We start from the raw sequence: 13,551 nt of genomic DNA on the forward strand, positions 1-13,551 counted from the left end.
GCTTACCTCCGTGACAGCAAAGCTTCTTTTCCCACATGGAACAACCTTGTACCATTTGTCATGCAGAACATCCATGAAACCGTGGGACTTGTACTGGCTTATCAGTTCAGAGATGTTTGAGGTGAGCGGAGAGTTGGGGGGAAGACCAATACCATATCCTAGAAGGAAAAACAGTACAAACATCTCTCTCTTACTTGTTTGCTTTTTGCTTAATTATGTTCATTTCAGCTATCAACTATCAGTGTGGCAGATCAAGTTGGCATTCTGTTTCAGCAAGCCAGTTCAAACCTGGATGCTGGCTTACCGTGGACTGAGAATGCTAAGATGAGACTTTTTGCTGTGCAAAATAAAGTAGCCTAATACAAACAGGACATGCAGATTCAAAATTATTAAGGCCACAAAAGCAGTATGTACAACTGGAGCTTCAAAAACTTAAGATGGAGGTACAGATAGATGAACAAATCTGTTTTCCCTAGAAACACAGCCTTTTGCATGCCCTTGCCATGGGTTCTTCTTTTTTACTTTGTTTTAGCAATGCAAAAGTGCCTTAATGTCAAGTAAACCATTCTGTGATCCCTTTACATTGTTAGAGTAGTGGATGTGACTGTGGTGTCAGATGTGACATTTTCTTTTCTTCCTATGCATTTTCTGACAAGGAGCTGTGTGCATGTAAATGTATATGGAAGCAGTCTGTATTGTTGTCACACAGCAATTTAAAGCCCAGGGGCTATGCTTTGTGTTCATGCAGTTATACTCTGGCAGTGACATGGACCTTCAGACAGTAATAAATACAGTTTTTAGCCACTGTGTCATCTTTTACCACATTAAAGTGCTCGTAAAGGACTTAACTGTAAGTGAAAATGGATTCAGTAACTCTAAATATGATCTTTCAGTTTGCAGAATTGGGGTTTTGACTTCAGAAAAACAACTACAATTCATGCCTGGAAGACATGCAGTTGCATGCAGAGATGGCCTGCCAATTGCCTTGAAAGATTCCTTTTTAGTCCACTGTGGATTTCTGTTTTTCAGTTCAGAATTCAGAATTTCAGACTGTCTCCTTTAAAAAAAAAAAAACAACACAGGAAGAAAGAAAAAAACCCCACAAATGTATGAGTGGTACATTTGCCATCACAGTGGCTTTCTTTTCAGTGATGCAGAGTGATGTGATATGTGTACTTACAACGCATTAGTGTCCCTTGCTGATGATTTTTGTACATTGTGCCTGTATTTCCACCTGAATATATTTGCTAACATTGAAGGAATGTTTTCAGAGAAGGCATAGCTAGGGTTCACAAATACCACATTTTCAGCATATTTGTTTCGTAATTGGGTGATATGAAGTCCAGTTACGTAAAAACATATACTTTGGGGTGTATTTGTTTTTTTCTGTATTGAAACTTGCTTTACTTGATTCAAAGGTGTGGAAGCTGATGGTTTACTTCAGTAGAGCTAACCTTTCTGAAATGGAAGATTTATCAGGTTGCATGTGCATGGTGAAACATGCAGCTGCACACACACGAATCTTGCTATAGCCTGAACAGCTCTCTGTGCATATATCCTCCCTGACAAGAAAAAGAAAAGAAGAAAATGGATTGCTTTGAGGTCTTTGGTGTGAATTCAAATGGGAGACTTTAATGAGGTATAGCAAAAAGGAGCGTTCTACAAAATGCCTAGTGCTGGTGACTTGTAGCTGAAATGATTAAAATGCTCAGCTTCCCCTGGCCTTCATTTAGCATATAGCCTTCCTCAATCAGGTTTCAACATTTCTGAAGGAGGTTGTTTTAATGTGTGATGGGAGCAAGCAGGGGAGGAAAAAGGGAGCTCCAACCATTTTCACTGGCCATCAATCACAAAAGTGATTCCTGAAGTCTAATAGCTGCCAATGTGCTCACCCATGCTGGGGGGCAGCTTCAGACAAGCCTTGCTTCCAGGCTGCCTTCCAATACACCAGGGCTGCAGGAGGCTACATACCAGGGTAGAGAAGCTCCCTTCTCTAGCTTCAATTAGCTACAGATTCAGTGGGAATCTTAAGCTGACCTTTAAAATGGGAATAGTGTTTGTCTGCTTCAGATGAGAGCGAAACTGTAGAACAGCATTCTGAACACATTTCACTGAGTTTTGAACATGTGTAATGAAAGTAAGCCTACAAAAAGCAAGCCTCATTTCAGGAGCTGCTTCATTTCATTGTGAGCAGTGAAATGGACTGTGCCTCCTACTTGTCTGGAGACAGACTGTCTGAATAATTCCTATATGGATCATGGCAACAGAGGGTACAAATGATCTGAAAGCTCAGAAACTACAAAAAAGGGTGAAACCTTCGTTCAGCTTAATCACTGAGAATTCTACCATGATCTTCAAGGGGTCCGCAGTTTCACCTGCGTACTTCCTTTGAGAATATCAAATCACAATAAACCAAATGCAACACATGAGAAATAGAGCAGTATGTTATAAAACTGATTATTACCTTCAATGGCAAAGGGTTTTCCCACAGTTAGAAGCTTGCAGTCAGCATCTATTGATACTTCATAATCTAAGAGAGCTTTATCCATGATGAAGGCATCGAGTTTCTCTGGATCATGCCTGTATTCAACACCAAAGTCAGAAACAGAATCACTTCATAGTCTAAGATTCAGTGATGCTCACTGAACATTTATCTGTGCAGTTCTGCGGAAGATTACTGATTGAAAACAGAGACCAGGGACTGATATTTTAAATGCAAACCTGATTTATATTTTGAAGAAAGGAATTATGCATGAAATATAAACTTTGTGCATCTAGAGCAGGACAGCGGGCATAGGACTTATTTTGCTCCCACGAAGTACTGCTGAAAGATGGAAAATACTACAGTATGTTAGACTTCAACTCAACTGAAAGGTAGCACAAGCTTTATTGGAAAAGATAAAAAATTGCTAAAATACTAGTGCTGTCTTGGTTTCTTTGTGATGTTAAAGTTACAGTCATTAGAGCAGAAACGCAGGAGGATAACTCATACAAAGGTGTTTCTCCTGCTTACTCCTTGAATATGAGGTAAATTAATTTCTTCACCCAGATCAGCTTTTCTCGATGTTCAGTCTTCATGAACACAGAGGACTGAATTTTACTAACATAATCATTTATGAAAAGCATGCTTGCATAAAATGATGATATAAAAGAACAGTTGCAATGCCTATTCTCATCTGACCATGGACTGCACCCTCCACTCTTGTCACCTTAAAGGTCTGGGTGTTCTCCTGATGTGAAGTTACATGACTTCATTGATTTCAATGAATTGATTCCACTTTAACCCAAAGGAACTATCATGTACCTTAATTATCATTAGGATGGGTCTGCGAAAAATATGTAAACAGGAAACAACTTCTGATGAAAAATTTGCAGGCTATTTGTTATGCAACTTCTATGTGTAAAATGAATGAATGTTTCAGGCTTATTATTACCCCTCCTGTTTCCTGGCAGAGTGAATCAATTGTGTGACCCCAGATTGTTAGGCACAGATGTCTGAAACACAGTGATACCATGATTCCCTAAAGCAAGAAGACTTGGTGTTTATTACTTTTTACCAGTCTAATGCTTCTTTTACTCATTTTAATGATAAAGGCTTTAAGGTTTCTCTCTGAGAACCTTCTCCCAGCATGCTGAAGATGCTGAGGAACCTCATTTGCAGCTTTTGCTTGGACTGTGATGTTTTTTTCTGAATGTTTCTCACTGCCTGGTAAAGCACTCCCAGGCACAGAAACCTGCTGGATTTATACGCTGGCCATGCTTGAAGGCACGCTAGCAGTTACTGTGAAGACTTCTTCCCCTGGAAAACACTCCAGCTGGTACTATGCTAGCTTGCTCTCCAAGCATCACTCCCTCCAGGGGATTACATGCTTTCTTCTTTATCTGCCACACTCCCTTCAATAACTGTTTTGTGGGATAAGTGACACTGAAAGTGGGAAACAGTCCTGGTTTCAGCTGGGGTAGAGTTAGTTTTCGTTCTAGTAGCTGGTATAGTGTTATGCTTTGGATTTAGTATGAGAATAATGTTGATAACACACTCATGTTTTCAGTTGTTGCTAAATACTGTTTAGACTAAGTCAAGGACTTTTCAGCTTCTCATGCCCAGCCAGCAAGAAGGCTGGAGGGGCACAGGAAGATGGGGGGGGGGACAGCCAGGAACTGACCCAAACTGGCCAAAGGGGTATTCCATACCATGGGATGTCATGCCCAGTGTATAAACTTGGGGCAGTTGGCCGGGGGGGATCACTGCTTGGGAATTGATTGGGCATTGGTCAGTGAGTGGTGAGCAATTGCATTGTGCATCACTTGTTTTATATATTCCAATTCTTTTATTATTATTGTCATTTTATTATTATCATTATTATTTTCTTCCTTTCTGTCCTATTAAACTGTTCTTATCTCGACCCATGAGTTTTATTTTTTCCCTGATTCTCTCCCCCATCCTGTTGGATGGGGAGGGAAGTGAATGAGTGGCTGCATGGTGCTTAATTGCTGGCTGGGGTTAAACCATGACAGAAACCCATCACCATCTCCCTGCCATGCATTCTGGTCAAGGGACAAGATCTGCTGTTGCATGCAGAGGCTCACTTTAGATATGCCACACCATCCGGGGTTGCAGGGACATTGTACCGTCGCATGTACTCGTGCATCTCTGGGAAGCTTTGCCTCACATAGTCTTCTGCGCTGCTTTCTCGCACGGTTCCAAACCGAAACCCTTGGGATGGGTGGTGGAGCTGAGGAGACGAAATTACAGATTAGCAGTCATTTGCCTCCTTCACATCTGGTATCTTGGTCTTATGTGTGAACAGTTTGTCAGAAATTCTCAGCATTCATAGACCTGTCTCTGATGTTTTCCTGCAGTCAGCTTTCCACATCACAGAAAAAGTTTGAAAAGACTTACCAAGTAACTGATTAGCCTGTTTGTGTACTCTCAGGATTTTCTTCAAATGTGAAAAACATTTCCCTTGAGACACCCTGAACCCCTAAATCCAGGTGTTTAGTTGGATTATTTGTCTTTAAACCAGTCAACACTTCAGGAAGTGTCATGAGAAGCCTCTAGGCTTGTTAGGTTCCACTTTCTGGGTCTCTGCGTAGCCAGCAAAGGACTGGCAGTCTGGATTTGTTTTGGCAGAATATCTTTTATTGACTCCTTAAGGATGAGATTTAGTCTTCTGCAGAAGGGTAGCGCCACCATTTCATCTCTAGAAGCCTAGACACTATACCACAGACCACTGCTGTCTTTGCTGCTATTCTTCACAGAGATACTAAGGACCGAAGTGTTGCAGACGCCATAGAGTCTCCCCTGGCAGTGAGAAGGAGGAAGAATACCCCTCAGCATAGCCCAGGCTGTAAGCTTGATTCCCAGGCTATACACATACAGATAATTTTTGCAGTTCTGTGTTCTTTCCTTTTCACAACTGGCTCCACCTTCTGTATTAAAGCCCCAAGTAGTTTAGATGTTCACAAGTTTCACAGACCTCTGTTTCTAAAGTACCTTACTTGTCTTTGAAGCATTTAGTGACTTGTGGGGAAATGCTCAAGTTGCAGTGGAGGTGTCAAGTGGTGTTCCCTACTATGCCAAGCACTTCCTCGAGATGGCCGAGTGTTGCCAAGACCATACTAATTGGAAAGCCTTCAGCAATGTGCCAGTCTCTAAAAGGTCAAACTTTCAGAGCACAGGAAGCCAAATAAAGCTAAGGCTTACGTAGTCATGCCCTATTTGCTTCCCAGGAAGCTCATGGTCTTCACAGCAGCTTGCAAAGATGATCTCACCATGGCCATGCTCTGCTTTGCAAAGACCAAAGAGGCATTCTGCTGGCCCGTCTGGCTGTCTGCATTATCATCTATGTAAAACAGAGTGTAGGGCAACACAAAGCAATACAAAAGACCTTTATTACTCTTCTTTTCAATTACCGAATGAATGAAAGAGTATTCCTAGCTTTTTTAAGAATAACAGAGGTAGGATGTAAATGCACAGTCATCTAGTTCAGTCTGAAAAGGAACAGAAAAAGGTCTTTTGGATGGTATTCTGATGCCCTGGAAGCTATGAATATACTGTATTTCTGGTAACTTTTATCTGGAGAATGGGCAGGTGCTTTCCACATTGTGCTCTGCTGATCTGGTCCCTGTGTTGCAACCCAGGAATGAGACCTGAGGGTAAATGCCAGACTGTGAGCATGGAGGGAGTCCTGGCATGTTTTTTGAGGTGTTCTGGTCTGGATGACCATGGGACAAGCAATGCAGGATGTGCCTCCATCCGGAGCTGGCCATAGTGCATGCTGTGCCAGAAGGACTGTGGGCGCAGAAGGAAATGTTCTTGCCTGGAAGTGTGGAAGCAGCATTTAAGTGCCAGAAGACATAAATAACACAGAGTTGTGCTGCGACAATACATCATGGAGACTTCCAGCACAATGCTGTCAACCCAAATCTAGGTCTAGTCTCGAGACACTGAAGATGACCTGCTTAATGAATGAGCTTGGAGTGGGTCTATGCACTCTATGTCCCAAAAAGCTTGTCACCCCAGTCAGTGCTATTTTTTTAGGTTTTATTTCCTGGCAGTTTCAGTGAAGAGACCAAAAAACCCACTGAGTCTCAACACTGAACCATACTACCACCTTTGAAGTCAACTTGTGCTATTTGTGGCCCACCTAGTGATGCCAGTTGCAGTGCAACATCCAATCTGTAGATAAAGACTGCTGATGCCTGACTTCACTGGAAGGTATCCCTCCCTCACATTGTCACCAATGTCTATACATCTAGCTAAGTATTTAAGCTTCTATGAAAAAGGCTAGTATGAAGAGAGCAAACTGCACCTCCATGCAATTTTCTGTCCCAAATGCTTTATTGAGGACTGTCCATGCTTTGCTTTGTGTTGGGCACGTTGTCAAATTTTGTCACAGATTATGACAACATTGGAATATGTACGTGCTGGTTTTGGCTGGGATAGAGTCAATTTTCTTCATAGTAGCTAGTATGGGGCTATGTTTTGGATTTTTGCTGAAAACTGGGATTAAACCACAACAATGTATTAGATCAAAAGTCCATCTGGCTTAATATCCTGTCTCTAGCAAAACCATAGGTCTGGTGGGAAGTCTTGGAAGGTCTATGTAAGGAAGTTATGTAGTGATCCTTTCCATCCTATGCTCTACTTGCTTCTGGTAATCTATGCTTTTTCTTAAGCATAATTATGTGGCTGCAACTTTGTATTTGATGACTCTTGATTCCTTTTATGAAGGATAAGTCTTAATAGTGTTTTAATCCTCTATGTCTTTTGTGACTTCAATTTTCTTCTTATTGCTGCTTATCCACCTGAGGAAAAGATTTGCTTGCAGCTATATGAATAGTGGACTAACAACGCAAAATGCTGCCAAAAGCAGATAAGGGACTACCTGCACTACCATCACTGCTAATATACTAAGACTGCTAAGGGTTACTTGCTTCAATGGAAGATTAAAGCTTAAGGATTGAAACAAGACTCATCAGTTGTCACTGCTGCTTTCTTTCTTTCTGTACTCCTCTCCTGGAAAGATTCTGTGAAAAGATGGAAGCCACAAAGACCTGTGTCCTGACAGGATAGGTAAATGTCATAGTCCTCCTGTGAGTCTTGCCTTGTTAGTTGTCTCTTTTTTAATTTATCTTTTCTGTTTCTCATGCTGTGTTTCTTTTGTGTTTCTTATATTTTAAGAGTCTGATATTGAAAGAGTCTTTCTGTTTCTTTAAACCAATAACAGAATCCTAATGTCTTGGGCTTCAGAGAAATCATGAACTCTGAAAATCGGCATTTGAAGAACCACAACTTGAAGAATCAAGAATGGATTATATTTTTTTTCTAACTGGTGATTTGGGGAGACAGTTACTTGCTTTTTTGTCAGTAATAGCAAATATAAAAGCTATCTTATTGAGAAGAAATAGCTATCCAAATTATAGGCCTTTCTAGTATGTGGAGACTACACTTCTGTGTATACTCTACTGTTTTTTCATTCAAAGCTCAGTCAGTGTGAAAGGTGAATAACCATCACAAAGCGGGTAATGGGCACTAGGAACTGTTGACACTTTTTGTATCCATAGAGCACCTGGAGATTTGCTAGTGATTCAAGTATGATTAAAAATAAATGAATGCAATAGCTGCAGATCCATCTGCAGACATGAGTTTTCTTGGCACTCAGCTTATGATAACCTCACAAGGTCCCTCCAAAATCAGACAACTATGGCTGTTAGAAACCAAAAAAACAAGGTTTGTTTTGACCTAGAGAGAGGCTTTCAGGGGACAGTGAAGTCCTAGCTTGACAATTCATTGAACAAGAAGTAAAGATAGTTATGGGTACAGATGATATATCCCTCTTTATTCGTCTCTTTAACTGCCAGACCTCCCTTTTGAAGACCTGGGAGCAAAGTAAATCACTCGTATTTTTTAAAAGGGTCATTGCTCCTGAATATAACTGCTTTTTAGTCAAGAGGCTAACTCTGTACTCCCAAGGAGCCTCTCCCATGCAGTGCACGAGAGCTAAGCATTGCTGCCACGCATGGGACTCATGTTTAGCGAGTAACCAGGCCTTTGAATGTTAGTTAGCAAGGCCACCACAGCAAACTGCAAACTATGCCGGCCGAGCTGCCAAGTGGGAGAAGCAGGGGAATGCCAATTGCCTGGGCGATGTAAGAGTGTGTATATGAATATACCAATGGAGTAGTTAAAAGCCAATGTTTTTCAGGGGTTAAAAAGCTATTTAGTGTTGCTGGATAGTGGCTCTCCCAAAAAAGGTGAAAGCTCTAGCAGCTAACAATATAATTTTTGCAGCTCAAATACTGGAGATCAGGGATTTCATGTTAGTAATCTGAGTTTTATATCTGAAGCACTAGTGTATACCGTGAATGGCCATACTAGGGTGCATCCCAAATTTTTAGAACCGTCTCCCAGTCTACTGTGAGAAAGCTGTTGCACATGAAGTTGTGAGACACCTGGTGACCTCCCATTTGGATCTGGGTTAGTATGTGGGGCAAACTCAAGAGATGGTCATGAAAGCCCTTGCAGCAGAGGGATGTAGAATGTAGTGCTGGAGGAGCCTAAGCCCTTGTTGTCTTGAATCACTACTCTGACTTCACAGGTTCAGGGCTGTGGAATGCCAAGACCAGAGGATCTTGCTGCATAGGTCAGGGACAGGTGGTTAAGGAAGGTGACCCACCTTCTGTGAAGACAGAGCTTTTGGGAGGGAGGACTAGGAAATGCTGCTGGGAAGTGCAGGATGAAGGTGCAGGAGAAAGGCTAAAGAGATTTGGAAGTGAGTACGCTTTCTGGAATTGGGGTACCAATGCTGTCCCTGTGACCTCTAAGGACAATATCTACTGTGGGATGCATGGGCTGTGCCGGTGTTTCCAAGAACAAGTCTCACTGTTTAAGAAAACATACCATGGGTAAGAAAACAAACAAGGGGTAATGTTTTCTTACACTGTGTAAGAAAACAAGGGGTAATGTGAATGCCTGCAAGCACTAAGGAGGTGAAATGGTTGTTGGGTCACTTGAGCACTGAGACAGGGAGGCACGCAGTGTTTAAGGAAACTCAAGAGCTCTACAGAACATCCAGCTTCTCTGACAGTGCCAGGAAAAGCTTTGGGACTTCTCAGGGTCTTCTGTACTTTGTACAGCATTGTGCTACTAGACAAATGATGTTTGTGCTGCTTACTGCCAAAAGCAAATACTGCAGCTACCAGTTCCCTTGGCTTGGCACCTTATTTCTAGATCTTCTTGGTTTCTGTCTTCTGTGGTTAAAACATCTGCTGAGTGGGAAGTGGAAAACTTGTTTTATTTGGGAAGATGTTGAGAAGAATTGGGCATCTGCATACATCTATGGCTTGGGGTGCCAATTATATATGAAAATACCAATGTGATAAAACCACAGGAGCAGAAACAGGAAAATACAATCCTGAGTGTCAGGGATTTTGCATTACTTGGCACATTCTAGTTTATGTAATACAGTGCCATTCCATTCAGTGCCATCAGCTAGGCTGAGGACACCTAGACTCAGACTTGAAAAGACTCAGGCATAGAAATACCCTGTGCAAGCTGGGATTTAAAACTGAAAATGCATGAGATGGTGCCAGCAGGTAACCTTGACATACTCCAAAGTTGGACTGTTGGGTTTTGAGGTATTTCTAGCAGGTTCTGGCTTCTGTATGACCTTTCAGTGCTGCGAAGCTAGAAGATTTGGCTCCAAGACTTTTCCCCCCTTAGTGCCCTGGTTGTTGTGTCTACTATCATTTTGATGTTTTCATCACACTTGGTTGTCATATCTTTTTGCAGTGTGTAAGAACCCCAGGTGTTCAGAATATAAGTGCAGTGAAAAGATGGTCTCAGCTCCACAAGAGCAGGCAATACAATAGTGTCTGCCGATCCCATGGAGTTTGAGCTTGCTGGGAGCTGTGGAGAGACAAGTAAGATCTAAACAGAACAACTGCTAGGCAGTGAAATTATGGCTATTTTCTATAAGCGATGAAGTGACTGAAATCTAGGAAATGCTTTCCCAGTACTTGACTGATGCGGTGCACTAACTGCCTCACTGAATCTGATTCAGAACTGTTCTGTGCACCTTGACAGCTGGCTGAAGGAAAAATGCTTCAGGAACTCAATTTCTAATTGGCAATTTAAATCATTACAATGATTTCATCATTCATTCAGTTAGCCTCTCCTTTCCAAAATTCAACTCCATGAATTATTCTTTGAAGGAAATGAGAAAGGGGCAACCCAGTATACAGTGGACTGCAGTGCCAGTGACCGCATCCTGCAGTGACAGATGCAGAGTTAACATGGATTCAGCTTTTACCACCACATACAATACTGCTTTTTAATTTTAATAGGGTATAGAAAGGGGGAACATGGCTGAAAACACTTTCCTAACTTTACAACAACCTCTGAGGAAAAATTATTATTAAAAGGTTTCAGTAGTTCTACCCCATGATAGTGCTGGCTACCTGGTATAACACTAAGTGTAGTGTTTAATGGACATCTTGTATATCAGCAGAATGGCTGTTAGTGCCAGCATGACCTCTGCCAGGGAACTGCTGCAGAATCTTGAAAAACTTTAGTTTTTCAGTTCAGTTGCAGTTGCTAATTGCTGGAGAGGGGTAGCATTAAGTGGCCTGCTCTGCTGTGAAGAACTGACATGCTTTTAGAGATCTGCTGTTTTGCATTCAGTCTTCTGTCTTTGGCATAAGAAGCAATATCATTTTATCTTGCCTCATGTAACCAATAGATTTAAAAGTGGTCGTCTAGCTGCTAATAGATTTCTTATGACCCACTGATAGAAGAAATGCAATTGGTAGTGCAAAGTTTCAGCAGAAAAAGAACAAACCAAATGAAATAAAAAAACCCCCGAACAATGAAGAACTCTGTTTATGGGCTTTTCCCTACTTATCTGCAAGAGTTTTTGAAAACTAACTAGTGAATATTTATGGGGTGCAGAGGAAGATGAAAGAAAAGAAAATTATTCACAGTGAAGCACATGAATTTCAAATTTTAGCAGATGAAAATTCGCAGCTGAACTTCTGGAAGTGGAAGCTTTGTTCAAAAACTGTCCCATGTGTTCAGGCTTGGGAGGTGGAGACGTTCCCAGGGCCTCCAGGAGATGGTGTATGCAGAATACATTTGAAAGCTCATTTTGCCTTCTCTGTTGCAAAAAGTGTCAGTGGAGCTGATTCTTGGCTTGCCAGGGTAATGTCAGATTTTGTTAAAATCCTGTCACTTTGAATCCAACTCACCTAGGTCATTAGTTGGCATAAATCTTTACAGCTGCATTGAAGTCAATAAGCAGTTTCAATCTAGAAACAAATGCACAGTCCAGTACTGACAGTTTATTCTCCTGCATTGAAAAAAAGCATACATGAAAAGAAATTGTGACTTAGGTCTCTCTTTAAAAATATAAAGCTTCTGTATTGACACTTCCTGTGTGAGTACTAATAATTAATTATAAGATCTGCTCTGCTCTGTGTGATGCAGAAGCTGTACAGCTAAGGAATAAGACTAGGGACTCTAGTGTGTGGTAGGTAGGTTAATTTCTGAAGACTGCCCTGCTGATTGAGTTGCTGGGCAGTGTTTTAGTGCACAAAGCTCCATAACAACAGAACCCTGGTGAAGATGAACTTAAAGGTGTGTTTATCCCTGTTTCTTAATAGCACTTAAAAAGTTTTCTGGACAGAGGGATCTTTGAGCTGGGATTTATTCCAGGAAAGCTGAGAACTGTAAGATAGTAAGTGTAAATTATTGTAGGAAAAATGGATAGACTGAGAAAAAAAAAGGTATATAATTCCCAACAGGCAATAGATCACTATTTCCAGTTGTACTTCAGCAGCATAAAACAGCCATAAAAATGCTCCAGACTGAGTCACTTCATCGACCGTGTTCTGCTTCCTACCTGTAAAATAGGGCTAATGCTGCTCTAAGGCAGGTGAAGTCCTTTTCAAATTAGAAGCAAGAGAAGGAGATCTGTTTGGCTGAATACATGCTCAAACTACCAAAGAGACATGGGAGATTTCTGGTTAAATAATCCCTCTTGTCCTTCCATCCCAAGTCTCAGGTCTGTGGATGAAAAGCTATCACACTCCTCTACAAGCAACTGAGGGCTGGAGGGGGAACCTAATGTGACAGTAGCTTAAAGTGTAGGTAGCTTTTTCACCTTCAAAACAACCATCTTTCAAATCCTTTTTCTTACCAATTTCTCCTGCTCTAGCTGTTGCTGGTTGCTTAGGGCAACGCTGTCAGTCCTCCTGCCCACTGGCCATATGGCAATTGTCCCCCAGGTACCAGGGCTAAACATGGTCCTTTGTGCTGACACTGTAAACTTGTAAGGCAAGGCTAGTGCTCTATGGTTTCCAGGAAAGCAACAGACAATGGTTTTGTGTTCCAAATGTGTCACCAGTTACTAGGATGAAGAGCTTTCTAATTGCAGATCATGGAACTGTCTACCAGTGCAGCCCTAAGTTCTTAAATACGTTATTTGCTATTGGCTTTTGGTTCAATAGCATCAAATGAAGGCAAAGCAGGAGTCCTTTGTTACTGAGAGATCCAACACTGGAACTAAATGTTATTTTTTTCCTTCTTGGAATCAGTTTAGAACAGCGAGGCATGTGTGAAGCACGAAGTGTAAAAGAAGAATGATGGGCTCATTTGGATGTCTTGACCTCTTGCACAGTGAAATATAGACAAGAATATTTGACTTTACCTGGTGTTCAGTCAAATCTTATTGCAGTCAGTGAAAACTACTTTTTTTTAAGAGTGCTTCATCCCTTGGCATCCCTGAAATCCAGAGCATCAATGTGGGAGCTGACTGAGGACTTCTATCACTAAGAAGGTGAGCCAGGCTAGTATCCAGGTCACTGTTTATAGACCACAATGGCTGTGACTTTTGTGAAGAATAATAAATATCCTCAATGCTGCTAAGTCAGCTGTATGATGATCTTCCATCTGCCAGGCGATAAGATCAACCTTATGCATCTTCACTGTTCTCTGCTCCTCTTTGCCAGTTACTTCAGTAACATCTTCCCCTCATATTTCTCTGCTTGCAT

At 41.5% G+C, this 13,551-nt stretch overlaps 1 protein-coding gene across 1 annotated transcript in view; it reads right to left on the reverse strand.

The window, feature by feature from the left end:
* GRIN3A (glutamate ionotropic receptor NMDA type subunit 3A) overlaps positions 1-13,551 on the reverse strand; it is a 74,931-nt gene that overhangs the window by 16,960 nt on the left and 44,420 nt on the right. The window contains exons 4-6 of the mRNA XM_069776621.1: positions 4,588-4,733; positions 2,465-2,580; positions 7-158 (exon numbers count right to left, since the gene is read on the reverse strand). Coding sequence (XP_069632722.1) covers positions 7-158; positions 2,465-2,580; positions 4,588-4,733 — 414 coding nt within the window. The remainder of the gene's footprint in view (positions 1-6; positions 159-2,464; positions 2,581-4,587; positions 4,734-13,551) is intronic.

Source organism: Haliaeetus albicilla, chromosome Z, assembly GCF_947461875.1.
Source record: "Haliaeetus albicilla chromosome Z, bHalAlb1.1, whole genome shotgun sequence".
Taxonomy (NCBI): Eukaryota; Metazoa; Chordata; class Aves; order Accipitriformes; family Accipitridae; genus Haliaeetus; species Haliaeetus albicilla.